Here is a 27,490-nt window from a genome sequence, read left to right on the forward strand (position 1 = left end):
AGTGGCCACTTGAGGGGTGAACCAACGGAAAAAAGGAAGACCTTTCTCTCTGTCTCTCTGTCATTGTCTAACTCTGCCTGTCAAAAAAAAAGTATGCATGAATTTTTAACAATATTTACATTAAAATAAAGTTATTTTAATCTCATTTTCCCCTAAACTTTTTGATGTATCCTGATATATCAAGAGATAACCTTGCATCCAACTAAGAATATACAGTTTTATTCATGCACACACAAAAGTACTATAAAATTCAACCATGTTAGGTTGTAAAAGAAGTATTAAAAATTCCAGATGTTAGATTTCATATACTCTGGGTTTTTTTTGTTTGTTTTTTTTTGTGTGTGTGTTGTTTTTTTTTTTTTTTTTTTGCTTTGTTTTGTTTTTAAGATTTATTTATTTATTTGAGAGGCAGAGACAGAGAGGTCTTCCATCCATTGGTTCACTCCCCAAATGGCCACAACGACCAGAGCTGGGCCAGTCCAAAGCCAGGAGCCAGGACCTTCCTCTGGGTCCTCCACGCAGGTGCAGGGGCCCAAGCACTTGGGCCATGTTCTGCTGCTTTTCCAGACCATAACAGAGAGCTGGATTGGAAGAGGAGCAGCCGGACTCAAACCAACACCCATATTGGATGCCAGCACTGCAGGTGACAGCTTCAACCTCTAGCCACAGCGCTGGCCCCTGATTTCATATACTCTCATACTATACAATAAAATTAGCAGTCAGTAGCAGAGCCAGCTTGAAAGAAAATGAAACATGTTGGGCAACAAAATATCCTAAGTGTAACCCATGAGTTAAAGCACAAATCATAATAGGTGTTGTGAAGTAAGCAGAGCTGACCAACGTGGAAGCACTCCACCCCATGGCTTTTTAGGGGTACATGCAGTTCAGTCAGCTCTTTGAGTCCTAGAAATTAATGAAATAGGCATTGAGTAGATTGAACAATTCAGGAAGCTGGAAGAACAAGAGTAAGTCCCCAAAATAAAAGGATGAAAATAACAGGGAAGGTGCAGCAATTAGTAGGAAAGATAGAAATGATCAACAAAATCAAAAGTGGATTTTTATTTATTTAATAAAATAGATTTTGGCAGAACCAATAAAGGAAATGAGAAGCACAAGTAAATAAAGAGCCAAAAGAAGGAAATACTCAGACTATCACTGATTTTTAAATTATGAGAATGCTATAAAGCATTGAAGATCTATAAAAATTTGAAAATTTGATACAAATTTTCTGGAGAAAAAAAATACAAATTTACTTTTAAAAATAAAAATCTAGAATGAGTGTTTGATGCAGAAGTTAGACTGCTGCTTGTGACCCCTCATCCCCTATTTGAGTGCCTAGGTTCCAGTCCCAGCTCCATCCTCCATTCCAGCTTCCCGCCAATGCGTACCCTGGGAGATGCCTGCCACCCACACGGGAGAGCCAGATTGAGTTCCTAGCTGCTGGCTTTGGCCTGGTCCAGTCCTGGCTGTTATGGGCATTTGGAGTGTGAACCAGTGGATGGGAGATCTTCTCTGTCTCTGTTATTACCTACTACTGGTGATGATTAACTTGGAAAACCAAAGTTAAACAGTAGAAATTAGTAGAACTAGTAAAGCATTTAGAGAGGTTGCACAGCATAAGATTTTTAATAAGCAAAAACCCAGCAGTCTTTCTTAAGGTTTTTTTTTTTTTTTTTTTTTTTTTTTTTTATTTGAAAGGCCGGTGCCGCGGCTCAGTAGGCTAATCCTCTGCCTGCGGCGCCGGCACCCAGGTTCTAGTCCCAGTTTGGTCGCCGGATTCTGTCCCAGTCACTCCTCTTCCTGTCCAGCTCTCTGCTGTGGCCCAGGTGCTTGGGCCCTGCACCCCATGGGAGACCAGGAGAAGCACCTGGCTCCTGCCTTCGGATCAGCACAGTGTGCCGGCGCAGCGGCCATTGGAGGGTGAACCAACGGTAAAGGTAGACCTTTCTCTCTGTCTCTCTCTCTCACTGTCCACTCTGCCTGTCAAAAAAAAAAAAAATTATTTGGAAGGCAGAGACAGATTGAGCTGTTGATTCCTTCCCTAAATGTCTACAACATCCAGGGCTAGGCCAGGCCATAGCTAGGAGCCAAGTACTCCATCATGGACTCCTGCATGGATGGCAGGGACCCGAGTACTTAGGCCGTTGTCAGTTACCTCCGCTGGTGCACATTAATAGGAAGCTGGATGGAAAGCAGAGGCAGGATTCTTTCCTGATGGGCTGCCTACAGTATCCGCCCCTCAGTAATATTTCCTTAAACCAGCAGTAACCAATTAGAAGATACATATCTTTAAAATATGTATACTATTTGCAATAGCATCAAAGCTAAAATGCTTTGCTATAACATAATATAGTATAAGACCTTTTACAGTAAAAATAAAAGAACTTTATTGAAGAAATCAAGACCTGAAATAACATGAAGAGATTTAGTCTGTTCTTGGATGGGAAGACTAAATATTGTAAATATGTGTGTTTTTCTTAAATTACTCTAACTATTCAATAATAAAAACCAATATTCTGGGGCCAGTGTTGTGGCACAGTGAGTTAAGCCACCGCATACAACACCAGCATCCCACAGGAGTGTCATTCAAATCTCTGCTGCTCCACATCCGACCCAGCTCCCTGCTATTGCACCTGGGAAAGCAGCAAGCGATGGCCCAAGTGCTTGGGCCCCTGCACCCAAGATGGAGACTCTGCTGGAGTTCCAGGCTCCCGGCTTTAGCCTAGCCCAGCCCTGGCTGTGTTGGCCATTTGGGGAGTGAACAAATGAGTGGAAAATCTCTCTCCCTCTCTCTGTCTCTCCCTCTTGAAATGCTGTTTTTCAAATAAATAAACCTTTATTTTTTTTAAAATATAACAATATCCAAAAGGGATTTTTCAAGAAATCTGGAAAACTGACTTTTGAGATTTATATGGGAGAGTGAAGGTACAAATAATAGCTTAGAATCTTTTGAAAAAGAAAAACAGAAAAGAGAACAGAGACTTTTTTTCCAGGTATTAAGATAAAGCTGTGTTAGTTAAAATCATGTGGTGTTAGTACAAAAACTAACAATTAGATTAGCAGAGTGGGATAGTAATTTACACAGCTCTATTCTGGAGGTCCCTAAATCATTGGTTACCTAGGAATAAATTATAGGTAGATAATAGTATAAAATAGTAGATAAATAATAGTAGATAATAGTATAAAGTAGGTAGATAATGGTATAAAATCCTCAGACTATTAGGAAATAAATAGGAGACAAAGTTAATATCATTGGATGAGAGATGTTTCTTAAGACACCAAGCACTCCGGAGTAGGCAGTGTTGCTCAGCAGGTCAAGCTGCTGCTTGGGACGCCAGCAGCATTCCATACTTGAGTGCCAGTTCAAGTCACGGCTGTTCCATGCTTCCAATTCAGCTTCCTGCTAATGCACCTGGGAGACAGCAGATGCTGACCCAAGTACTTGGGTCCCTGCCATCCATGTGGGAGACCCAGACGGAGTTCCTAGCTCCTGGATTTGGCCTGTGCTGGCCCTAGGTGCAGGCATTTGGGGTGTGAGCAGTAGATAGATGCTCCCTCTCTCTGTCTCTCTCTCTCTCCCTCTGTCACTCCACCTTTCAAATAATACTGAACACAAAAGGGAAGGATAAGGAAAATCAAGTATGTCTAATAATACATGTTCAGCAAAGAACATTAGGGGCCAGTGCTCTGACACCACAAATTAAGCCATGGCCTGCAGTGCTGACATCCCGTATGGGCACTGGTTTGAGTCCTGGCTGCTCCACTTCAGATCCAGCTCCACTTTCTGATGTGTCTGGGAAAGCAGTAAAGGATGATCCAAATCCTTGGGCCCTGCATCCATGTGGGAGACTTGGAAGAAGCTCCTGGCTCCTGGCTTCAGCCTGGCCCAGCCCAGTCACTGCAGCCATTTGGATAGTGAACCAGAGGATGGGAAGATTGATCTCTCTCTCTTTCACTCGCTCGCTCTCTCCTTCTCTCTGTCTTTCAAATAAATAAATCATTTTTAAGAAGCAAAAGACCATTGAAAACAGAGTAAAAGACAAGTGCCAGTTGGGAGAAAATATTTACTACAAAGTGCAGGATCACAAGATACAAATAACTTCCGTAGATCTTTCAGATGGTCTTAGTCAAGTAAGAAATATTAGAACACAGTACTGTCACCTTAACCATGGGACTATATTCCACGACCTGCAGTGGATGCCTGGACCTGCACATGGTACTGAACCCTATATGAATGGTATTTTTTCCTATAGATACATATTTAGGATAAAGTTTAATTTATAACTTAGGGACAAAAAGAGATTAACAACTAACAATAAAACAGATGAGTTACAACAGTATGCTATAATAAAAGTTAGGTGAATATAGTCTCTCAAAAAATGTATATTTTTAAAGATTTATTTATTTATTTGAAAGTCTAAGTTACACAAAGAGAAGAAGAGGTAGAAAGGAGAGAGATTTTCTACTCCCCAAATGATCAGAATGGCCAGGAATCAGGAGCTTCCTCTGGGCCTTCCATGTGGTTGCCCAAGCACTCGGGCCGTCCTCCACTGCCTTCCCAGGCATATCAGCAGAGAGCTAGATCTGCAGTGGAGTAGCCAGGTCTCGAAACTGGTGCCCATATGGGATGCTAGTGTTGCAGGCAGTGGCTTTACCAGTGATGCCATAACACTGGCCCTTCTGACCACAGCTGCAAGTAACTGCAACCTTAAAATGTGAAGTGTGGGCAAAATGTGGACATGTATAATATACATGTCCCAGAAGAAGAGATCTGAATGTCCACTGAACAGGATAAACAACTTCAGGTGTTTTTTTTGTTTTTTTTTGTTTTTTTTTTTTTTTTTTTTAAGATTTATTTATTTGAGAGTCAGAATTATACAGAGAGAGGAGAGGCATGGGGGGGGGGGATGGTTCATCTGCTGGTTCACTCCCCAGTTGGCCACAATGGCTGGAGCTGTGCCGATCTGAAGCCAGAAGCTTCTTCCAGGTCTCCCACGCGGGTGCAGGGACCCAAAGACTTGGGCCATCTTCTGTTTTCCCAGGCCATAGCAGAGAGCTGGATTGGAAGTGGAGTGGCTGGGTCTCGAACCGTCGCCCATATGGGATACTGGTGCTTCAGGCCAGGGCGTTAACCCACTGCACCACAGTGCTGGCCCCAACAATTTCAGTTTTAAAAATGATTTAATACAATTTCAAGTTTATTATGTTGACCAAAAGAAAGAAAGAAATAGAAGGAAGGAGAATGGCAAACAATAAATTCCAAGTATTGCAGAGAAACAAGAGTGATGGCAGCTTGTCCACTGCTTGTATATTTGAAGAGTGGATCACTTTGCTGAATAACAAACTATTCCAATATTCAGTGACTTGAAATACTAAATATTTATTACTGCCCGTGCATCAGCTTCTGGTGTCAGCCAGACTGTTCTGAGCCAGCTCTGGGTCAAGAGGCAGCTCCTCTGATGTTGGCTCCACTGTCCGAGTTTGGTGGTTAGAGGCTGTGGGTTGCTCTGTGAGACAACTGTAGTCTTTCAGCCTTTAGGGAGCTAGCTCAGGCTTGTCCACACGCCACGACAGAGTTCCAGCAGAAAAAGTAGAAGCACCAAGGTGTCCTGAGACCTGTCTTGGAACCTTGGAACTGATAGCCCATTGTTCTGTATTCTGTTGAGCAAAGCAAGTCGCAGGTGAGCCTAGATACAGGAGGGAGCAGGTAGATCCTATCTCTGGGTGTGCACACAATAATAAATGCTTAATGGTTTAAGCCATAGCATTTTGGAAGAGCCACAGAATCACATTTCAAAGGATATGCAGGGATAGATGAAGAATGGAAACCATTTCTGCAGTTGATCTTCACCAGAGAGCAACTTGATAATATCTGGGGAAATGGAAGTTTAGTCAGTTAGAGCAACTCTTATGCATGGGAACAAGGAGATCTCCAGTAGGTTTTTTTTTGAGCAGCATTTTCTATAACAGCAAAACTAAATAGACAGATGACTGGATTAATTTTGATAAGTTCTTAAAATAAATGAATGGTCAACAATTAAAGTGAATTAACTAAAACTACATGCATCAGTGTAGCTAAAACTCTGAAACATAATATTGATGGGAGAGTTGCAGAAGGTATATGCTTTTTTAAAAAAGTTGAATAGAGAAACTTACAGAAAATATCATATCCTATGAATAGGGGATACGCAGCCGAGTCGTAAAAGCATGAGGACATGAAGAGAATGATGAACACCAAATTCAGGTGGCTAATTGTCTCTTGCACTGGGTAGAGGCGTTTCATTTATCCAAGTCATTTTTTAAATTTATTTTAAAGAGTTATTTATTAATTTGAAAAGTAGAGTTACAGAGAGAAAGAGAGACAGAGAGGGTTTCCATCCACTGGTTCACTCCCCAATTGGCTGCAACAGCCAGACCTGGGCCGGTCCAAAGCCAGGAGCCAGGAACTTCCTCCAGGTCTCCCACACAGATGGAGGGGCCCAAGGAGTTGGGCAGTCTTCCACTGCTTTCTGAGGCACATTAGCAAGGAGCTGGATCAGAAGTAGAGCAGCTGGGGCCGTGCCACAAGGCGGCCCCTGTTTTATTTCTTTAACCAAAAAAAAGAAGAAGAAGAAGAAGTAAACAACACAATGTGTTCATATTTGACAAAAACAGCCAGTAACAATATGAATATTTATTTTTCTTTTTTTGAGGTTTGAAATATTTTGTTGAAAGATAAAAACGAAAGTCAGATGCTTTCCTTACACTTCCCATGTATTGTTGTCTTCAGTAATTAATTGCCAGGCTCGGCAGGTACCTGACAGTTATGTGCATTGACTATCGTATTTTGTTCGTGGGCCTCCTTATACAGACACTTGCATTAGAGCTGTTCCCCTGAGCTCCTTTTAGGAGTGGACTTACTGCTTTCATAAAGGAAGCTTGTCTACAGTACTGTAGCTGTCTTGAGATACTTGGGTCTTCGGCAGATAGCTACCTTTTAATCAGGGAAGAAGTAGCAGGGACTTTTCAGCCAACTGAAAGTGGCTTCCCACCTGTCTTGTATTTTTCTCGCGATAAGTGCAGGGGTGGCCAGTGCCACGTTGCTAGGCGGCAGCACGAGGGCAGGGGCTCAGCTTCTCGCCTGTCTCGTGGCCTCCTCTCCTGATCACCGGATGACTGCAGCAGCTCCGAGTCTGAGTCCCTGCTGGACAAGTAGGTGTAGGGTTTCTTTTTGTGCAGTCTCTCTATCATGATGGGAAATCTCTCAGAAGTCCCCAAAAGACATCCTGTCAGGAGCCAGGACCCAGAACTGGGTCACGGGCGTTGGCACCCGAAGCAGTCCCTGCAGAGGGGCATGGGGTTCGTGGCACCCAGCACAGGTGTGCTTCTCCAAGTGGCCGGGCAGCCATCAGTGTCCGCCAGGACGCCCGCTGTGGACTGAGAAGCCCATTTCCTACGGTGACAGCCCACTCAGAGCTCGTGCAGACCCGTAGGCAGCTCGTGTTCCTGTGGTAGAGGTCCTTGGAGGGCCAGCCTCAAACACCCTCACTCACGTGAGTGCCTCTGCCTGGGTGCATGTGCGCGTGGGAGACAGCTGGGGGAAGGACGGGGTCACGGGGTCTCCCTGCTGAGTCCGGCCTTTCCCAGGCAAATGCTTCTACCCCAGGAGAACGCCAAAGAGCAAAAAGAAACACTCGTGCCTTGTTTTGGTTTCTCTCTTTAATAAGTAGGCAGTTGCTGAGATTATTTTTAATTTGATCTAAAGTACTAGAATTGGTATTGTATACATTGAAGTTTAAGGAAGAAAATACCTCTGTGTGGTTGAATAATGAAGGACAGCACGTATTTTATTTAGAATTCTCGCTAATAGCTAAGATAAGTTTTTTAAAAATAAAGATTCTTTGTCTAGATTAGGAGCCTTTGACATAAAGATCGAAATTGTAGCCACTTTCATATAATTTGAGAAAAACGGTTCTGTATCAGTATCCAGATTGGACCAAACTTTATATATACCCCAAATCAAATCTCATCCCCAAATGTCTAAGCCAAATATCTGTCAGCGATGACCCTGACACTTCCCCCAGTCCACATGCAGGAATCATGTGAGATATAAATATAACCCACTCTCAGATTGCCTGTGACAGAGTTGGAGAGCGAGCTGGGAGAGGAAGGCTGCACTCTGGGTCCGGGGGACTTGGGAGAAGTGGGCCAGTTGCAGTGAGCAGCTTTGCCTGTGAAGAGTATTTCTCTTTATCAGCTCTGTGACTTTAGAGAACAGAAACCCTCTCTTAGAAAAGGAGGACCTCTTCCTAAGGAAACTGCTAAATCTCAACATTGTTTACTTTCATGCACCTGTGGAGGCTATGGCAGGAGCGCAGGTGTTAGTCTCAGGAGACCCAGAATCAGAGCATAGAACTGGTCCTCCGGCGGCTCTGCGCACTCTTTCAGGCAGCTAGCTATGTTGGTTAATCCATGAAATGCAAGCTAACTAGCTTTAGCAGGTTGTGGTGAGCAATTATTTGAAGAAATGGAGAGAAGCAATTTAAGAATTTAAGAAAGGTAGACATTTCCATTCAAGTGGACCAAAGCCACGAACAGTGGATGGATATAATTAAATGATACATGGGTTGGCACTGTGGCATAATAGGCTAATAAGCCTCTGCCGGTGGTGCCGGCTTCCCATATGGGTACTGGTTTTGTCCCGACTGCTCCTCTTCCAATCCAGCTCTCTGCTTATGACCTGGGAGAGCAATGGAAGATGGCCCAAGTCCTTGGGCCCCTGCACCCATGTGGGAGACCCAGAAGAAACTCTGGCTCCTGGCTTTGGATTGGCTCAGCTCCAGCCATTGCAGCCATTTAGGGAGTGAACCAGCCGATGGAAGACCTTATTCTGTGTCTCTCCCTCTCTCTGTCTTTAGCTCTACCTCTCAAATAAAAATATTTTTTAAAAAATTGATACAACCTTTTAAAAAAGAATGTATATAAAATAGAGAAACCATACATGTTGGCAGAGAAAGGAACATAATTCCTTGACAGATAATTAACAAAAGTTAATTTTAAAATATAAGTCATCCAGAAGTATAAGCCATTAAATCAGGGGTGGGGAGTGTATAGCCTGTGAAATCTTAAAAAAAGATTTATGTATTTATTTGAAAGGCAGAGTTACAGAGAGGCAGAGAAAGAGAGAGAGAGATTTTCCTTCCACTGGTTCACTCCCCAAATGGCCACTGCGACTAGAGCTGGGCTGATCCGAAGCCAGGAGCCAGGAGCTTTTTCTGGATCTCCCACAAGGGTGCAGGGGCCCAAGGAGTTGAGCCATCTTCTGCTGCTTTTGCTGTCCCAGGTGCATTAACAGGGAGTTGGATCAGAAGTGGAGCAGCTGGGACTTGAATTGGCACCCATGTAGGATGCCAGCACTGCATGCAGTAGCTTTACCTGCTACGTCACAGCACCAGCCCCAGGCAGGCTAATTTTTTAAGTTGATAATTTTGTATGGCTCATGAATGTTCGTTCGTTCGTTCTTTCTTTCTTTCTTTCTTTTTTTCTTTCTTTCTTTCTTTCTTTCTTTCTTTCTTTCTTTCTTTCTTTCTTTCTTTCTCTTTCTTTTTTTTTTCTTTTCACAGGCAGAGTGGATAGTGAGAGAGAGACAGAGAGAAAGGTCTTCTTTGCCGTTGGTTCACCCTCCAATGGCCGCCATGGCTGGCGCACTGTGGTCGGCGCACCGCGCCGATCCGAAGGCAGGAGCCAGGTGCTTCTCCTGGTCTCCCATGGGGTGCAGGGCCCAAGCACTTGGGCCATCCTCCACTGCCTTCCCGGGCCACAGCAGAGAGCTGGCCTGGAAGAGGGACAACCGGGACAGAATCCGGCGCCCCAACTGGGACTAGAACCCAGTGAGCCGGCACCGCTAGGTGGAGGATTAGCCTCTTGAGCCAGGGTGCTGGCCGGTTTTTAAAAATATTTAGATAAATGGCTCTTGGCAGAAAAAAAGTTTCTCCACCCCTGCTTTAAATCAACTTCTAGCATTTCTATTATTTATCTCTCTCTCTCTCTCTCTCTCTCTCTCTCTCTCAAGATTTTATCTATGTGAGAGATAGAGTTACAGGGGGAGAAGGAGAGAGAGAGAGAAAGATCTTCCATGTACTGGTTCATTCCCCAAATGGCCTCAATGGCCAGAACCGAGCTGAACTGAAGCCAGAAGTCTGGAGCTTCTTCTAGGTCTTCCACGTGGGTGTGGGGGCCCAAGCACTTGGGCCATCTTCTACTGCTTTCCCAGGCCAGAAGCAGAGAGCTGGATCAGAAGAGGAGCAGCCAGGACACTAACTGGTATCCACATGGGATGCTGGCGCCACAGCACCAGCCCCTATTGTGAATCTCTTATAAAATGTAAGAAGTGGGACTGGCGCTGTGGCACAGTGGGTGAAACCCTGGCCTGCAGTGCTGGCATCCTATAAGGGCACAGGTTCAAGTTCTGGCTGATCCACTTCCAATCCATCTCCCTGCTTATGCACTTGGGAAAGCAGCAGAGAATGGCTCAGGTCATTGGGCCCTTGCACCCACATGGGAGACCCAGAAGAAGCTCCTGGCTTCAGATCAGCTCAGCTCTGGCCATTGCAGCCATTTTGTTGGTGAACCAGTGGATGGGAGACCTCTGTCTCTCCCAGTGTAACTGTCTTTCAAATAAATAAAATAAATATTAAAAAAAAAATGTTAGGTGGCAGGCATTTGGTACAGTGCTTAGATCTCTGCTTGGGACACCTACATCCCATATTAGAGTGCCTGGTTCCAGTCCAGGCTACTGTGTTTCCAGTCCAGCTTTCTGCTAATGCACACCCTGGAAGACAGCAGTTACTTGGGCCTCTGCCACCTTCTGGGCTCCTGGCTTTGGCTTGGCCCAGCTCTGGCTGTTGGTAGGCATTTGGGGAACAAATCAGTGGGTGGAAGATCTGTCTCTGTCTCTGTACTTCTGAAATAAAATGAAAATAAATAAACTTTTAAAAGAGCTGTTAGAGTACTTATTTAAAATTTTTGTGTATTTGATACAAACTGAGTATTACTTGTATTTAGAAAGTATTTTTGCTGGGGCCAGTGTTGTGGCGCAGTGGGTTAGCTGAGGCCTGTGATGCCAGCATCCCAGATTGCAGCATGGATTCATGTCCTGACTGCTCCACTTCCTATCCAGCCCCCTGCTAATGCACCTAGAAAAGAAGTGAATGATGACCCAAGTACTTGGCTTCAGCCTGGGCCAGCCCTGGCTGTTTACAGGTGTTTGTGGAGTGAACCAGAGGATGGAAGAGTCTCTCTCTCTCTCTCTTTCTTTCACTTTCTCTTTCTCTCCCTCTATTACTCTGCTTTTTAAATAAACAAATAAACCCTTTTTTTAAAACGCATTTTGCCTTCATTTTTCACAAAGTATACAGTAACATGGCATTAGTAATGAAGATGAGTTACAGCGTTATCCAGGCACGTCCAGGTGCTCCTCTTTCCTTTCCCTCCCACCCCTCTGCTTCCAGCAAAAAAACATAAAATATAGAAGCAAAGTCCAACAAGTGATAGCCTGGCCCAACCACAGGACAGATGCGTCCATGGATCAGAAGCACAGCAGAGCTGCAGAACTGCCAGGGGAAGCTGCAGCTGCCTGGCCTCGGGAGCTGATTGCACCCCTTGGAGGGAGGCAGTCCCAAAGCCTCTCTTGAAAGGGATGGGGGGTTGGACACCAGGAGCCAGGCTTTTCAAAAGACATGAGTGGCCTGGTTAAGGAGAGGACACAGATAAATAAGTTAAGATGTTCGAAGAGCAAATCCTTACACTCTATTAAAAAGGTAGAAAAAGGTGCTGTGGCGTAGCAGGTAAAGCCCCAGCCTGCAGTGCTGGCATCCCATATGGGTGCCAGTTTGAGTCCCGGCTGTTCCACTTCTGATCTGGCTCTCTGCTATGGCCTGGGAAAGCAGTAGAAGATGCCCAAATCCTTGGGCCCCAGCACCCATGTAGGAGACGGGAAGAAGTTCGGGCTCCAAATTGGCCCAGCTCTGGCCGTTGTGGCCATTTGGGAAGTGAACCAGCAGATGGAAGACTCCTCTCTCTCCCTGCCACTGCCTCTCTGTAATTCTGACTTTCGAGTGAATAAATAAAATCGTTTTTAATAAAAAAGAAAGAAAAATGTCACGGAAACAAAAGCGTACATGATTGGAACAGGCAGATATGAAAAAATAGGAATGGAAATACCAGTCTAGTTAAGAAAATTAATCAGTTGAAATAGACTAAAAAATTTATCTTTAATGCACAAATCTAAACAAGTATGCAAGGGCTAATGGGAGTTAGTACACACTAAAACATTCTAACCAACTACTACTGGAGATGCCCCTTTGCAACCCCATGTGTTTCCATCACAATAACCTATTGCTGGCAGAATTAGTCTGTTTTCGTTGACACAAGTCTTCTGAAGTCCTGCAGGGTGCTGGGCTCCTCCTGCACAGCAAACACGGACACCAGCAAACCAGTTAGCAAGGGTCTTGGCACCCCATGGATCTTGCCTTCCGGCCTGTTCCTCACTGTGCCTCCAGCTCACACGCTGTTTCCTAGCTTAAGTCAGGCAGTCAGTATGTATTTGTAGCTAAATGACTGCTTTCCTGATGGCTTCATGGCCTTGATTTGCTTGCTCTTTTAGGCTGTGGGAAGAGAAAGTTGGAGGACTTCTCTCTCCTCAGAGTGTACCCAGCTGTGGTCAGTCTACGGCTGGGACACACAGGTAGGCTGGTGTAACCTCCACACCTGGAGTGCACCCCACCTGTGTCCTCTGGTCTTTTCTTTCTGTTTTACAGACTGCTCCAGAAGGCTGCCATTAAGGCCCGCGGGAAACAGTGTGTTAATTTTTCCCTTTCATTTTTCAGGCTGGAGTAAAAGGGACATTGGGAAGACTAGTTGGAATTTTTGAGGTAAGTCTTCTACACCTTTTGGTATAAATGTATGTTAATATAATAACCACATATATCCTAATTGAGGGAAGAGGCCATCTCTGTCACCTGTGTAAATGCAGAAGCACCATCAGAGGATAACTAGCATTCTCTCTTCAAATCCTGCGGGCTTCTCCTCTAGACAACTGGAATAATTTGCTTTACTATATAGCCCATTCCCACTTTTCTATCTCTGTTCCCAAGGTGGGAGGAAAGATAGGTAAGTGTCGAGAAAAGAGGAAAATTAGCAGACACGGAGCTGTCGCAGAGGAAGGGGGATTTGAAATGAAGTGGAAGGCGTGGGAGACTGTGGGATAAAGATGAGCAGAGTGGTTTGGAAAGAGGGCAGTGTTCAAGACACTTGGCTTGTCGGCCTCGATGGCGGCACCACGCCGTCCCTACCCACTGTCTCACTGGTTAAACGGACGTGCTGCTCATTGAGAAGTCACAGTGTTCATGTGAACCTGCAGCTGGAGGAAGGAGAAGGGAGAATGAGTATAAAACTTCAGCTCCAGAAGTGGGCCAGAGAACACACCCTGAATTCATTCAAATTGGCCGAGAGGCAGGCATCTGGTGCAGCTGTTAAATCACTCACTGCTCAGGATGCCTGCATCCCATGTCACGGTGCCTGATTCTCGGCTCAGCGGCTCAGCTTCCTGTTCAGCTTCCTGCTCGTGTGGCCCTAGGAGGCAGCAGGTAATGGCTAAAGTCCTTTGGTCCCTGCCACACAGTAGAAGACCTAGACTGAATTCTGCACTCCTGGCTTCAGCCTGGCCCCCAGCCCCTGCTGTTGCAGGCGTTGGGGGAGTGACTCAGCGAGTGGAAGAGCTCTCTCTGGCTGCTGCTCTGTCTCTGCCTTTCAGGTGAAATGAAACTGAAGAAATGGGCCGTGATTGTAGGGCAAGATAAAGGAAGAGGAGTCCTGTGCCTGTGCTCTAGACAGTGTGGTGACCGTGTTACATGAAAGTAATCTCCGCTGTCCTTTCAGAACCAGGAGAGGAAGCACAGGACGTATGTGTATGTGCTCATTGTCACAGAAGTGCTGGAGGACTGGGAGGACTCCGTGAACATTGGTAAGTCGTCACCAGAGAGGCCCACTGAGTCCCAGCACCAGCCCTTGCCTCACTTTAGGTCCTTCCCCAAGAGCCTGGTAACAGAAGAAATAACACAAGGCTGTGTGTGGTAAAGCAAGCGTGTATGTATTTTGAACTTGAGAAGCTAGTATTTTGAAATGTGTGAAAGGAAGCTGTGTTGGGTACATTGTCAACAAATAGAAACATGGCCCATAAAAGTCGAGTGATTGTTTCTGTTATCACAGTGGATCATCTCTAGAGGGTTCTGCTTTGGTACCTCCTGGGCAGACATGGACGGAGGGCCCGCTCACTGCCAGGAGGTGAAGCAGGACCCTGGCCTTACTCCTCACGGCACTCAATCATACTGATACAGAAAACTCTTGGATGGCAGCCCTGCCCTCAAAGGCGATCAGTAGATGTAAGGTGGGAGGGGTCGTTTCCAGTTTTATTCCTGGTACCTGCCCTGCAGGGACACCCAGCTTTCTCCTGAGGATCCATTTTCTCTCAGACCACTGCTGTGTGTCTGTCCTGAACAAGCAGCTGAGGTGCTGTATGGTTCACTCATGTTTTGATTTTTTGCCTCTGAAGCAAAGTATGTTCTAGAGCAGCATAATTGCTGTTAGAAATTGGCAGGCAGAGGCCAGCGCCGCGGCTCACTAGGCTAATCCTCCGCCTTGCGGCGCCGGCACACCGGGTTCTAGTCCCGGTTGGGGCAGCGGATTCTGTCCCGGTTGCCCCTCTTCCAGGCCAGCTCTCTGCTGTGGCCCGGGAGTGCAGTGGAGGATGGCCCAAGTGCTTGGGCCCTGCACCCCATGGGAGACCAGGAAAAGCACCTGGCTCCTGCTTTCAGATCAGCGCGGTGCGCCGGCCGCAGCGGCCATTGGAGGGTGAACCAACGGAAAAGGAAGACCTTTCTCTCTCTCTCTCTCTCTCTCTCTCTCTCTCTCTCTCTACTCTGCCTGTCAAAAAAAAAAAAAAAAAAGAAAAAAGAAAGAAAGATTGGCAGGCAGATAAAATTTGTTCACCAAAACCCTTCCTTTATTATTAGTATGCACTTTGCTGCCATATACCCCTCCTGCTGTTAACATGGATGGTTCATAGCTCTTCTTCTCCTAATGGCTTTATACCTAATAATAATGCGGTATGCTTAAATAAATGCTTTCAGTATGGATATACTGAAAATAAACTCCTTGATAACCAGTGCTGAGGGCTGGAAAGGAGGCAGAAATGAATACAGTGTGGTCCTGTCCTCAGGTCAGTCTGTCTGGCAAGAACCTCACATTCATAGCACTAATTTTTAAGGCACCAGTTGCTCTGTTACTATCCAGTGGGAGAGTAAGCCTTTGAGCTTCCTTCCAAATGGCCTTCCTGGAATTACCCTTACTAGAAAAAAAAAAGGGGGGGGGGTCTTAAACATACAACACAGGGCAGGCATTGTGGTACAACAGGTTACGCTGCTGCTTAGGATGCCAGCATTCCATATTTGAGTGGCAGTTCGAGTCCCAGCTGCTCTGCTTCTAATCCCGCTCCCTGATGCTAATGTATCCTGGGAAAGCAGTGGAGGATGGCCCAAGTGCTTGGAACCCTCTCACCCACGTGGGAGACATGGAGTTCCTGGCTCTTGGCTTCAGTCTTGTCCAGCCCTCACTGTTGCAGCCACTTGAGTAAAGCAGTGGAGGGGAAATCTCTCTGTCTCTCCGCCCTCTCTCATTCTGCCTTTCAAATAAATAAATAAATATTTTTTTAAAAAAAGAGTCTTGGGTGGTCTTGTGGTACAGCAGGTTAAAGCCCCGGCCTGCAGTGCTGGCATCCCATGTGGGCACCAGTTCAAGTCCTGGCTGCTCCACTTCTGATCCAGCTCTCTGCTGATGCGCCTGGGAAAGCAGCAGAGTATGGGTGGCCCAAGTCCTTGGGCCCCTGCACCTGTGTGGGAGACCCAGAAGAAACTCCTGACTTTGGATTGGCTTGGCTCCAGCCGTTCCAGCCATTTGGGGAGTGAACCAGCAGATGGAAGATCTTTCTGTCACTACCTCTTCCTGTAACTTTGTATTTCAAATAAATAAAATAAATTTTTAAAAATAATAATAAAAGAGTTATATAGAGCTACATTAAAATAGTAAGTTGAGAGTCTGGCATTGTGTTGTAGCAGATTAAGCATATGGGTGCCGGTTTGAGTCCTGGCTACTCTACTTCAGATCCAGCTCCCTGCTAATGCACCTGGGAAAGCAGTGGAATATGGCCCAAGTTCCAGGCTCCTGGCTTCAGCCAGGGCCATTGCGGCCATTTGGGGAATGAACCAGCAGATGGAAGATCGTGTACTGTGTCTCTCCTCGTGCCTTTAACTCTGCCTTTCAAATAAATAAAAAATAAAACTTAAAAAAAAAAAAAGTTGAAATGAAAACAAAACAAAGTACCAGTTTTCACCTAAAGAATTAGCAGTAGTAAAAGGTAACAGTGCTGGCAGGGATGTAGTGAGACACATGAACAGAATTGGTGTAGCCTTTCCGGAAAACACTTTGGCACTATGTATCCTGAGCCCTTGAACATGCAATGCTTTGTTCTTGTGGCCATTGCGCTAGGGATCTTTATCTGGGAAATTTAAAAAAGAAAAGCGGGAAGAAAGACTTCCTATGAAATATTATTTAAGCTAAAATTGTAATTAAATTGTAGGCTACTGGTTTCTAATGATAGGAAAATGATTAATTGAATGACAGTACATCCATGCTGGGTATTATGATGTACTGTAGCCATTACATGTCATACTTTTTTTATAACAAAATATTGCTTAAGAAGCAACAGAAGTAAAAAAGAACGAGTAACAACTAAAAAGCTAACTTCACAGTGTGCGCTGTGTGCCAGGTGCCTTTCAGGTGTTTTGTATATCGACCCTCAGGATGGTCTTGTGAGGTCCACACCCTGCTTATCACCTCTGTCGGTGAGGGGCATGGGCATGGAGGGGCCCGGTGCCTTGCCCGGGTCACACGCTCCGCTCACCGGGGCTGGAGCTGTGTGGGAACCCAGCACGTGGGCCAGAGGCCTGGGTCCTGTGTCGGCAAGCCTTCCTCTACTCTCGCCCGCAGGCTCGGAAACTTGCCCGTTGCTCCCCTCTCGTACTAACTTCTTTTTCTTCGTGCCTCCGCAGGAAGGAAGAGGGAATGGTTTAAAATAGAAGATGCCATAAAAGTGCTGCGTTGTCACAAACCCGTGCAGGCGTCGTACTTTGAAACGCTGAGGCAAGGCTACTCGGCCAACAATGGCACCCCGGTTGTGGCCACCACGTACTCGGTTTCTGCTCAGAGCTCCATGTCAGGCATCAGATGACTGAAGACTTCCTGTAAGAGAAAGGGAAATTGGAAACCAGACTGAAATGCAGATCCTCCCTCTCACCCTGGCTCTCTCCGCCTCTCCTCACAGGCCTCCTCTTTCTAATACAGCATGATGGGCAGCAGAGCAAGGGGTGCTGGTGACGCTGCTGCCGGGGTTACGCGGTGGGCTGCTGCTGCTTATCCGGGGGTGGGTGGGTAGGTAACTGTGATTATTTTGTGCATGCTCTGTCCCCCTCTTTGCGCCCCTGCAGGCCTCTGAAGAGGCAAACAGCGTTCCCTCCCTTGGATTCCAAAATGTTCCTGTTGGCCTCCGCCCAGTCCTGGCCAGAGAGTTTTCTCTGATTTTTTTTTTTGTAATTAAAAGATACCAACGTGAGAGAACTTTTCAAGAACTTGTCCTGTAGTGTGCTGTGTGGTCCAGTAGGTCGGTCATTTTCACTGCGGGACGCATTTATCTACACATTATATACCGGACATATAATATGTAAATAAATGGCTTTTAGAAGGAGGAATTTAACTGTTTGCTTTTTCAAGCTTTTTTTTTTTTTTAATTTGGTATATTTCTGAAATGGAGGGCCTCACAATTACTTAGCTTTTTGCTTTTGATGCTAGTGACTAGGCAGGTTTCCCCATCCTCCGTTCCCCAGGCAGTGAGGGAAGCGCTGGCGACCTTTGTAGTGCTCCCGGGGCTCCTGGCCTTCCTTCCCTTCTCTAAGCTGGGTTTCCCCGCCAACAAAGAAACAGGAAGAAATCAACTGGCTCAGCCCAGATCCGGAGAAACCGTGATAGATGCTGGATTCTGCCCTACCTGTTGCTGATAGGGCTTGAACTGGATCCTTAGGATGGCTGTCTAAAAACCGGAGCCTCGAATGCCATTTGTGTCTGCGTGGTTCGGAATCCGCTCCAGAATGCGGCCTATCTCCTCCAGCTGCTGCTCCTCCTGTCCATCTAGGCCTTAGCCGTACTGACCTGGCTGTTGCCTTGTGCACCGAGGCATCTGGCTGTACCTTACAGAAGTGCAGCGGCAAAGTCCTGCCCTCACACCTGCTGCTGTGTGAAGTTCCTCGCCCCTGGGAGCGTGCTCAGAGATGCCAAACTCTGCTCCCACCAGGACGGGGGAGGTCTGTCTGCAGCCTGGGGGGCGACAGGAGGCCGCTTAGTCATTTACTGGAGCGGATGCTGGCTGGTTGGTTTCTGATACAGGTTCATGCTGGCTGCATTTGCTAATTGTGTTGTTTAGTTGAGAAGTAAAATGGTCTTGAAAAGGGTCTCGCCTGAGGGTTGGGCATGGGGGAGGGGGGCACTGATTGATCCCTGGCTTGGGACAGGAGATTGTTGCTATACTCGTAGTGGCGTCTCCTTTGTCAAATCATAGCCAAGATGTGAAATTAAAATCATAGCTCTTTATTTAAAAATTCTAATAAATATGCAAACTTTGAACAGCTTTTGCGCTTCTTCCCACTAAAAAGAAATGCACGTGTCTGGTAGAGCTGTGCCATTTAGTGTTCAGCAGTTCTGGAGACATCAGCTGACGAGCTCTCAATTTTGCTGTCTGTTCTCAGTTGGTGTCTTCTCTCAGTGTGGGAACAGTCAGAAAGCAGCACCTCAGAGCCCTTGAAAGGGACCCGGCCGCAAGCAGGTCCCGGGGATAGAAGCGCAGGCACCTCGGGCTTTGAGCCTGAGCACCAGCTTGCTGTTCACGTGTCCTGCATCAAAACAAACACTGCTGCTCTTTGCCTGACTTGGCGCATTCTAAGCTTCTGCCCAAATAGATGCGAAGTAGAATCCACAAAGTACGCGGTCACAGATAAATGCCAGCCTTAGGAGTGTGCTGCAGGTTCTCCTGCCAGCGGAGCTCGGGGTCCGTCAGCTGTGCGCTCGCCTGCTCGCTCTCATGCTCTGAAGATGTTTTGGCTGGATTGCTGGGACAATAGACTGCTCCCAGAAGTGCAGTTTGGATTGTTGCTGGTGTCTTGGGTCAGGAGAGTGAACTGGTGACGTGAATGGGTCCTATTATCGCGGTTAGCTAGAGAGAGCATCCTGATGCCTTCTTAGCTGACAAAGGGATGCTTTGTCCAACGCCAGAGTTGTCAGAACTGGTGCTGTTGCCCTGGGACTCCAGTGAGCTGGGGTTGGTGTTTTCTCTCCCTGGCACTGTGCGTGGATGGCTGTTTTTACTGATGTGTAGTTACAGTCTTTGTGACAGACAAGGCGGTTGTCCGGCTGAAATGACCTGTATCTCCAGTGACCCTGCTTGTGGGATGTTTCACTGGCATCGATCGACCATTAGTTCTGCCAGTGCTGGCTTTGTGGAAACAGGCCCCTGTGTTTCGGACAGGCAGATGCCGTCTCGTGCTCGCAGGACATTTGCAGATCCTGGTTATTACGAGATCTTCCATCATAGGCCACTGGATTCAGGAGAGAAAAAGTATGTAATGGGGGTTTTAATTAAAACTTGTTCTTAGCTTGTAAATTGTAGCCATTTGGGAAACACCAGTAAGGTCCTGCAGCCTCTGTGGATCAGGACTTAATTATGTGTGTGAGAGAGAGAAGGGAGTGGACCACAGGAAAGAGTACAATCCATGAGACAGGAGTCTGGATTTTTCTCCTAGCAAACCTAACAGGATGGAACAGTTAATGAATCGGTTGTGTTCTGTTTGTACAAGTGTCTTCTGTCCCGTCTGCCCTTCCTGGAGAGGGCCCCTCACTGCGGGGGCCAGGCTGAGCCATCTGGCAGGGGTCAAAGGGTATGGGAGTGTCGTCCCCTCTGAGACCACAGAAGGCTAGAGGGTGGCCACGCTGCTTGACTTCCGCCCTCGGCGTGGCGCCGTGCACCCTGCAGGGGCCCTAAGGCCTTGCTCGCACAGCCTCGGGGAGCAGGGCAGGTCACTGCCCGCAGGTCTCTTGTGCAGGAGGTGTGTAAATGTGGTGCTGCGTGGTCAGTGCCTCGGCGGTAAGGACATATTTTCTGTTTTGATGTTAGGAGTCAGCCCGTGTGGAGTCTCACAGGCAAGCCTAGAAGCGAAGACTCACTTCTGTGGGTTTTTTTAAAGAAGAAAAAAGGTCTGGGCAAAACCATTCTTCCTCCTCCTCCTGCTCCTCCCCTTTGCTCTTCTCCACTCCCTCCTCACTCTCTGATGGCTCCTTCCAGCCCTCCGTAGCCAAAGGTGTCGTCAGTCTTTGGGGAGCCCTGGTGTACATGCCACATACTGGAGCCCACGGACTTCTCACGGCCGTTCGGGCTGCCGTTAGCCTTTGTACAGTCATAATTCTCATCGTCGTCTTTTTTCTTTTCTTTTTTTTTTTTTTTAACAGCTTAGCCTGAGCCACATGCATTTTGTTAACAAAAAGGATGTTAGTATCCACAGTGTGATTTTTCCACAGTCGTGTGATTTTAATATTTCTGAAGTATGCTTTCAGCCCATTCTGGTTGAGAGTTGAAATATCTGGAGAAGTCTCCATGTGGGGTTAATTTTTGCTTTCTTGTTTTTGTTTTGTTTTGTTTTGTTTTGTTTTAAGATTTATTTATTTACTTGAGAGGCAGAGTTACAGACAGAAGGAGAGACAGAGAGAGAGGTCTTCCATCTGCTGGTTCACTCCCCAGCATGGCCACAACGCCGGATCTGGGCTGATCTGAAGCCAGGAGCCAGGAGCTTCTTCCAGGTCTCCCGTGTGCCTATAGGGGCCCAAGGACTTGGGCCATCTTCTGCTGCTTTTCCAGGCCATAGCAGAGAGTTGGATGGGAAGTGGAGCAGCCGGGACTCAAACCAGCGCCCATATGGGATGCCGGCACTGCAGGTTTCACCTGCTGCGCCGCAGCGCCGGCCCTGAATTTTTGCTTTCTTAAGAGAAATGAGAATTGGCTGTAATTGATAATAGAATTTTATCATGGTGCCATCTGTATTTCAGAATACAATCCACAGATTTCCAAAAAGTGCAAGGCATGCAGGGACAGGGAGGGAGGAGATTACTTAAAGTGATTAAACGATGCGAACAGCTCCTCTAGTTCTCATTCTGAACGATTCTGAGCGAGGCCAGAGCCAAGGCCTGTGGTTCCGCTGCCCGTGTTAGTGGCTCAGCCTGGCCTCTGTTAGGCGGGTGGGAATGGTCACCCGGACCAGCCTGTGCATTGACCTCACTGCTCATGAGGGCTGTGTTTTCCTTGTCACTTTCAGTGTCACCAAAAGCAGTGAGATATTTGAGACATTAAAAAAAATTCCTGATCTGAGGAACGTTGACTGCAATCGGTCAAAGATTCTGTTGTGCCCGCATCTGGTTGCGTTGAGATTCTGGGGCCCGGGGATTTCGGGCGCTCTCCTTTGAGGCCCCCGGCCTCCCCACCCTGCCTCTCAGAGAATAGCTAGTTTTGCTCTAACCCAGAAACTTGTGTGTAGCTGATAACCTTTCGGGGCATCTGAGAAAATGATACTTCTCACCTTTCCGTTCGTCAAATAGTTGTCTTCCTGGCCCCCTTAAGGCCCAGAAAGGAGAAAGAAAGCTCCGAGTTGTGTTGGTCTGGGCACGCTGCGTGCGTGAGGGCAGCAGGCCCGTGGTTTGGCTGTGCCCGCCCTGCAGCCTTGTGCACAGTGATCGGTGAGGTTGAGCGTCTCCTGGAACGGGAGGCTGCCGCCCGGGGAGGAGCCGAGGCGAGCTGTGAGCACTGCATGGGCAGGCCAGCCGGAGCTGCAGAAGAAGGTGCTTTTGCCAGAAAGAAAGATTCTGACCTAGGAGGCGGGAGGGCCGCTGCTGCTGTCCCTCCTGCAGTCCGTTCAGTCACTCCCAAGTTTGCTTTGGTTTACATTCCCAGTTCTTAGCCATAATTTACAGTCCCGAATAGAGGCTTTGGAGGATAGACGAGCCGCAGCATGCCCGCGCTGCCCAGGTCATGGCCGTTTCGGTGTGCTCCCTTCGGCCCCAAAGCCAGGCCAGTGTGTGGTGCTTGTAATCGTGAATCAAAGAGCCACTCATGGCCTGGACTGATCATCAGCTCAGTGCTTGTTATCTGTGGAGAGCTTTTCAGAGACCTTGGGACGGTACAGTGAAATAGCTTTTCTGGCTTGAGGTCCCAATGAGGAATCTAAATTTAAATTTGAATGGATAAATTTATTTATTCAGAAGGCAGGCTGGCAGGTGTCCCATCCGCGGGGTCACTCCCCAGATGTGAGCAGGAGGTGCTGGAACTCCAGCCTGGTCTCCTGCATGGCCACTTCCGCTGCCTCCAGGTACGTTAGCAGGAAGCTGGGTTAGAAGCGGAGCAGCTGGGACTGTCACTCACGTGGGATGTCAGCTTAGCCTGCTGCACGCCAGACCCTGAAATCAAAATCTTAATTCTTTGAAGTCCTTAGGAAAAGGTCAGAAGTGCTGGGCCTTACAACAGAACCCCCTTCTCTGTGTGTAGAGTGGTGGTGTCACCTGTGGGAAGTCCCTTTGCCAGGGAGAGGGCCTGGTGGTCCCTGTCTTCCAGCACTTGTGTGCGGGACTGGAAACGAACCTTAGCAGTGCCACCTTAGCTGAGGCACCGCTTGTCCCTCTGCCACCGATGAGACGCTCTGCAGCCTTCAGCCTTGGTCTTTCACCTCCGTCTGTTGTGGAGGAAGCGTGTCGCTAATAAGTGACCCAAAGGACATCTGCTCTTGGTTACTCAGTTACAGCAGTTTACCAACTAAAATGGGGGCCTGGAGGGGTTAGGCTGACGGTGGACGCACCTAGGAACAGTACCGAGAATGATGGGTCTGCCCCACACACGGTCTCCCCGGGCCGCGGGGCTGCGGCTGGGCTGGGGAGAGCCTCGAGGCTCTGGAGAGGGAGCGCTTGCCCAGGAGCAGAGGCTGTGTCCTCTCCAGCACAGGGGCCGTCTGGGCTGCAGCCTGCCCTTTGACCTCTGCCCTGTGGCCGAGAGCGGTTCTGCTTAGATCTTTGCCAAGGAGACTCTGCTGCCAGAGTTCTGCCGAGGCCTCCGAAGGCTTCATCCTTTCACTTCCACCCGAGGAGTCCGGGCACCCGCTGTGTCGTCTTCATTAGTGGTTAGAGCAGTGTTTGGTCCACTCTGGTGTGGAAGAAATGTGGACATGCTGCAGCTTTGTTCGTGACGCCTGTTACATCCATTCTGCTGCTTCCTGGCCAGGGGGGTGGGGCGGAGGAAGTGAGTCCCGTCAGTGTCTGTCTGAAGAAGCACCCGGACTGGTGCCAGTGTGTCCGTCAGGACGTCAGCGGCCTGGCCTAGGCTGCAGGAGCCTTGGCTTCCATGCTTTCCAGTGATCTTGGTAGGGGCTGGGTTCCGAGGAGGCGGGGAGGCCCCAATTCTGTTGGCCTCCCTCTGGGGGTGACCTCCAAACAGCCCCAGGTTTCCTCACCTCCACGCCATCAGCATCACAAAGGGCAACAGCCCCAGGACCAGCCTCCAAGGGGCTGTGCTGTCTCCCTGTGGCGGTGCACTGTTCACAGGGGTCTCCAGGGAAGCCCTCCTGAGGTCAGGTCACCTGGATACTGTGAGCTGGCCTCTTCCCCCGCACAGGCGTCCTGCTCCTTCCGCCTGGTGCACATACATTTCAGCTGAGGCCTAAGTGCTGGGGATTGTCTCCAGAACCGGGCCGGGCCCCGTGTGCCCGGGCTGCTTCGCGATGTAGAAAGGCAGGAAACCACAGCCAGCAGGCTGGGTCACCTTTGAAGAGGAGGGTGAGCACGGCCCCTGTGAGTGCCGCCGGCTAGGAGTCCACACAATGGCGCCGTGGGGAGGAGGCTTGGTTGTGATCCTAGGTCCCGTGGCGCCTGGTGCGTGCAGGGTCACGAAGCCGGGGCTCGGTGATCCTGCCCTCGGCCCGGGGCCGATGCGCTCTGGGATTCGGAGCCACCAGGCTGCGGGCGCGTGGCCTTGCGCTTTGTTTCCCAGGCCGCATTGCTTGCTATTGCTTGGACGTTTGAGCTTTTCCTCTGGCCTGCGCAGGGCCGTGTCCGGGGCCTGGCCTCCTCTCCGTGTCTTCACTGCGCTGCAGGGGGTTTGGGCCAGAGAAGTCAGGAGGAAACTGAGCTTTCCTGTTTCCTGTTCTCAAGGTGGGTGTTGCAGGGCTCCTCCCCGCCCCCGCCCATGGGTGCGGTGGCCAGGTCCTAGGATTGTGCAGGAGAGTGGAGAGGAAAGGGCCACCAGGCCACTGGGCTGGCCTAAGACAGGTGCACAGCAGATGCCACCCCACCTCCCCCTTAATAGCAACCATGTGTAACCCTTCCCCGTCCTTGCTAACACGTCCCCTGTGTGGCGCCAGCAGCAGCGGACAGACCCTTCCCCGTGGCTGGAGCGCGCCTCGGTACTGCACTAGGAGCCCTAGGAGCCCGGTGCCCCTCTCCTTTTGTACAAATGCTTAAGCCTGTGAGCGTCCCCTCCTCTCCATCCTGTTAACCCTTTCCTTGTCTGAGCTGTGTGGGAGGGAAGGGCATTGCCACTGTAGGTTGTAATCTTGTGCCAACCAATAAAAAGCAGTATTTCCCACACGCATCCCTGTTAGTGTCCGGTCTCTTCTTTCCGGAGTCTTCCTTCAGGCCTTGGTTTCACCCCCCCATCCCGCTCCTGGGTTCCTGGGAATTGCCTTAGAGGTCGGGGTGGCTCTGTGGAAGATGGGCCGTACCCGTCCAGGGAGTTCAGGCGAGGAGCAGGAGGAGCAGTGAGGTTGCAGCCAGCCTTGCGCGCGGTTCCCAGAGTGCCCAGCGCCGGGCTGGGGCTGCCCCCGCCAGGGCCCAGGAGCAGGAAGGGGAAGGAGGTGAGACACGTCCAGGACCGCAGGGAAGCAGAGCACAGCGGCTCTCCTGGGCGGGGAGGGGCTGGAGGTGCCGGGCCTCCTCAGTGGGAGGGCAGCAGTGAGGGAGCCGCGCCCTGCTGCCCCCAAGAAGGAAAGGACAGCATTTCGAGCTGTAATGAAGATGAAGTATCATGAGGTCAACTGAGGGAAAACTGCAAAGAGAGGGCAGCCCGAGGAGTTGGCGCTCCCTACATTCCTGAGCGGGGCAGCTTTGGCTGTGGTGTCGGCCATGTCAAGGAGCGGCCGGCAGGACAGCTTAGAGGGGAGCAGCCCGGAAGCCGTTCTGTACCAGATCCGAGACTGTCCATACGCGAGGAGGGAAGGACCGGTCAGGCCAGCGCAGCCGTCCCCAGGACGGGCTGCCTTCTTGAGGCGGGACTCCAGCGGCTACCACCACTAGCCAAGAAACATGCTGTGGTCGGTGGAACAGCCACTTCCAGTGCAAGATCACACCAGCTTAACTCCTAAGAGACTGATGTGTATGCCAGATGACAGCTCGCGTGCATGGCGGCAGAGGGCAGGCCGCGTTACGTGGTCAGTGCACTGGCTGGCTGTGCGAGGCGCCGCACAGAGGCAGGAAGTTGGCTGCTGGGCAGTAGCCGCCTGACAAACATGCCGGCACAGGTCATGTGCCCGACCAGCCAGTCAGGGCACCTGTTTCCCTACAGTCCCGATGGTGCAGACTTCCCTTCGCCCACCCCTCAGCCCTCTTAGCCAAGAACCCTCAGGAGGGACTGGCAGGGTCCCTAGCTGGCCACCTCTCGTGGGGTTTGGCTGCCAGGGCGCTCCCACCTGCCCCTATCACATCCTCCTGGGCCATTCGACAGGTGACCCATCACCTGTCATATTTACTGCATGTCGACTCTTGCAAAGTACGGCATCCCATTCTTTTTTTTTTATTATTTTTTTATTTTATTTATTTGAAAGATAGTGTTACAGAGAGAGGTAGAGTCAGAGAGTGAGGTCTTACATCCACTGGTTCACTCCCCAGATGACTACAATCGGCTGCGCTGATCCGAAGCCAGGAGCTTCCTCTGGGTCTCCCACATGGGTGCAGGGGCCCAAGGACTTGGGCCATCCTCTACTGCTTTCCTAGGTCATAGCAGAGAGCCGGATCGGAAGAGGAGCAGCCCGAACTAGATCCGGCTCCCGTATGGGATGCCAGCGCCCAGGGCCAGGGCTTTAACCCACTGCACCACAGCACCGGCCCCCGACATCCCATTCTACACTCTTCCAGCAGCCTAAGGGACTTGTGGCCAGAGAGAGAGACCTACGAAGAAGCCCGAAACTTCAGGCAGGAGTGATGAGAGGAAAATGGCCCGCAGGACCCAGCACAGCCCTGAACACTGGCGTCAGCAGTGCCCTGGCTGTCCCCTGTGGGCGTGCCAGGCGGTATGTCTGACCACCCACGCCGGTGGGGCTGGCAGAATTCCTTCTCCTTCCCCAGTCAGGCTCACCCTCGGCTCTGGAGGCCCGGTCATTGTGCTCCCTCAAGAAAGAAAAAAAAAAAAACAGCCTTGTCTGCTTTCTGGAGGGTGAAGGGTGTGTGGATCTGCTCAGCTACCATCTCAGCCTGAGGCTTCAGCTCTGTTTTCCTGAATCCCAGCCGTGTGCTAAATCCGGACAGAAGCACCTGCTCCATGACAGATGGCCTGAAGTGGAGGAGATGACAGCCTGGGGGGTGGGACCACGTCAGCGCTGCAGGGAGGTGGAGGGAGGGGCTTGCTTGTGATGTCACCGTCACTCAGTCAACAGGTTGGGCACCCAGGGTGCACCTAGATGCTGGTAGGTGTCGGGGAGAAATTGCATCACATGCCCAAAAGCCGCCTCCTGGGAGAGTGCATGGATGGGAGGGTGCAGAAGAGGGTGGACACCATTCATGGAACAGCCGCCTGGTGCTGGTGCAACGGTGAGTGTGGGCCTGGGCCAGGTCTCGGGTCCCAGCTCCACTGAGCTCTGTGATGTTGGCAAGCTGGCCTTACCTCTGTGCCCTCCTCGGTGGGGGAGAAGTCCACTTGGCAGGGTGGTTGCGAGCATTAAGTAGGATTGTATGCGAGCCCAGGTTGAGCTGTGGTCCTGACATGGTGGCACCTGTTTGGGAAATGCCAAGGGCTGTGCTGCGGTCACTAATAAAACAGTGTGACGACAGACCCAAGAATGGTAGCCAGTAGAAGACAGGGGTGACTTCTTCCCAAAGGAGGCAGCAGCCAGGAGGAACCCAGTGGGCTGAAGGGACAGTGTGTGCAGGGGCAGGGCCCTGGACCCGGCCGGCGGCACCTGAGGGCCACAGTGGGCAGCGAGGGGGAGCAGCAGGAGGTGCCGCGGGAGAGGCAAGCTGGGGTCAGGCGGCCTGGCAGGCCGCGCGTGACCTT

General features: G+C 49.4%; 1 protein-coding gene and 1 long non-coding RNA gene across 2 annotated transcripts in view; one reads left to right on the plus strand and one right to left on the minus strand.

The window, feature by feature from the left end:
* Nucleotides 1-24,817, plus strand: part of NUDT3 (nudix hydrolase 3) — a 106,015-nt gene extending 81,198 nt beyond the window's left edge. Inside the window, exons 3-5 of the mRNA XM_051854821.2 lie at nt 12,867-12,911; nt 13,918-14,002; nt 17,145-24,817. Of these exons, the coding sequence (XP_051710781.1) occupies nt 12,867-12,911; nt 13,918-14,002; nt 17,145-17,323 (309 nt within the window). The 3' untranslated portion in view covers nt 17,324-24,817. The remainder of the gene's footprint in view (nt 1-12,866; nt 12,912-13,917; nt 14,003-17,144) is intronic.
* Nucleotides 347-27,490, minus strand: part of LOC138849675 (uncharacterized) — a 36,161-nt gene continuing 9,017 nt past the window's right edge. Inside the window, exon 2 of the long non-coding RNA XR_011388719.1 lies at nt 347-27,209. This is a non-coding gene — a long non-coding RNA (uncharacterized lncRNA). The remainder of the gene's footprint in view (nt 27,210-27,490) is intronic.

This window comes from Oryctolagus cuniculus, chromosome 5, assembly GCF_964237555.1.
Source record: "Oryctolagus cuniculus chromosome 5, mOryCun1.1, whole genome shotgun sequence".
Classification (NCBI taxonomy): Eukaryota; Metazoa; Chordata; class Mammalia; order Lagomorpha; family Leporidae; genus Oryctolagus; species Oryctolagus cuniculus.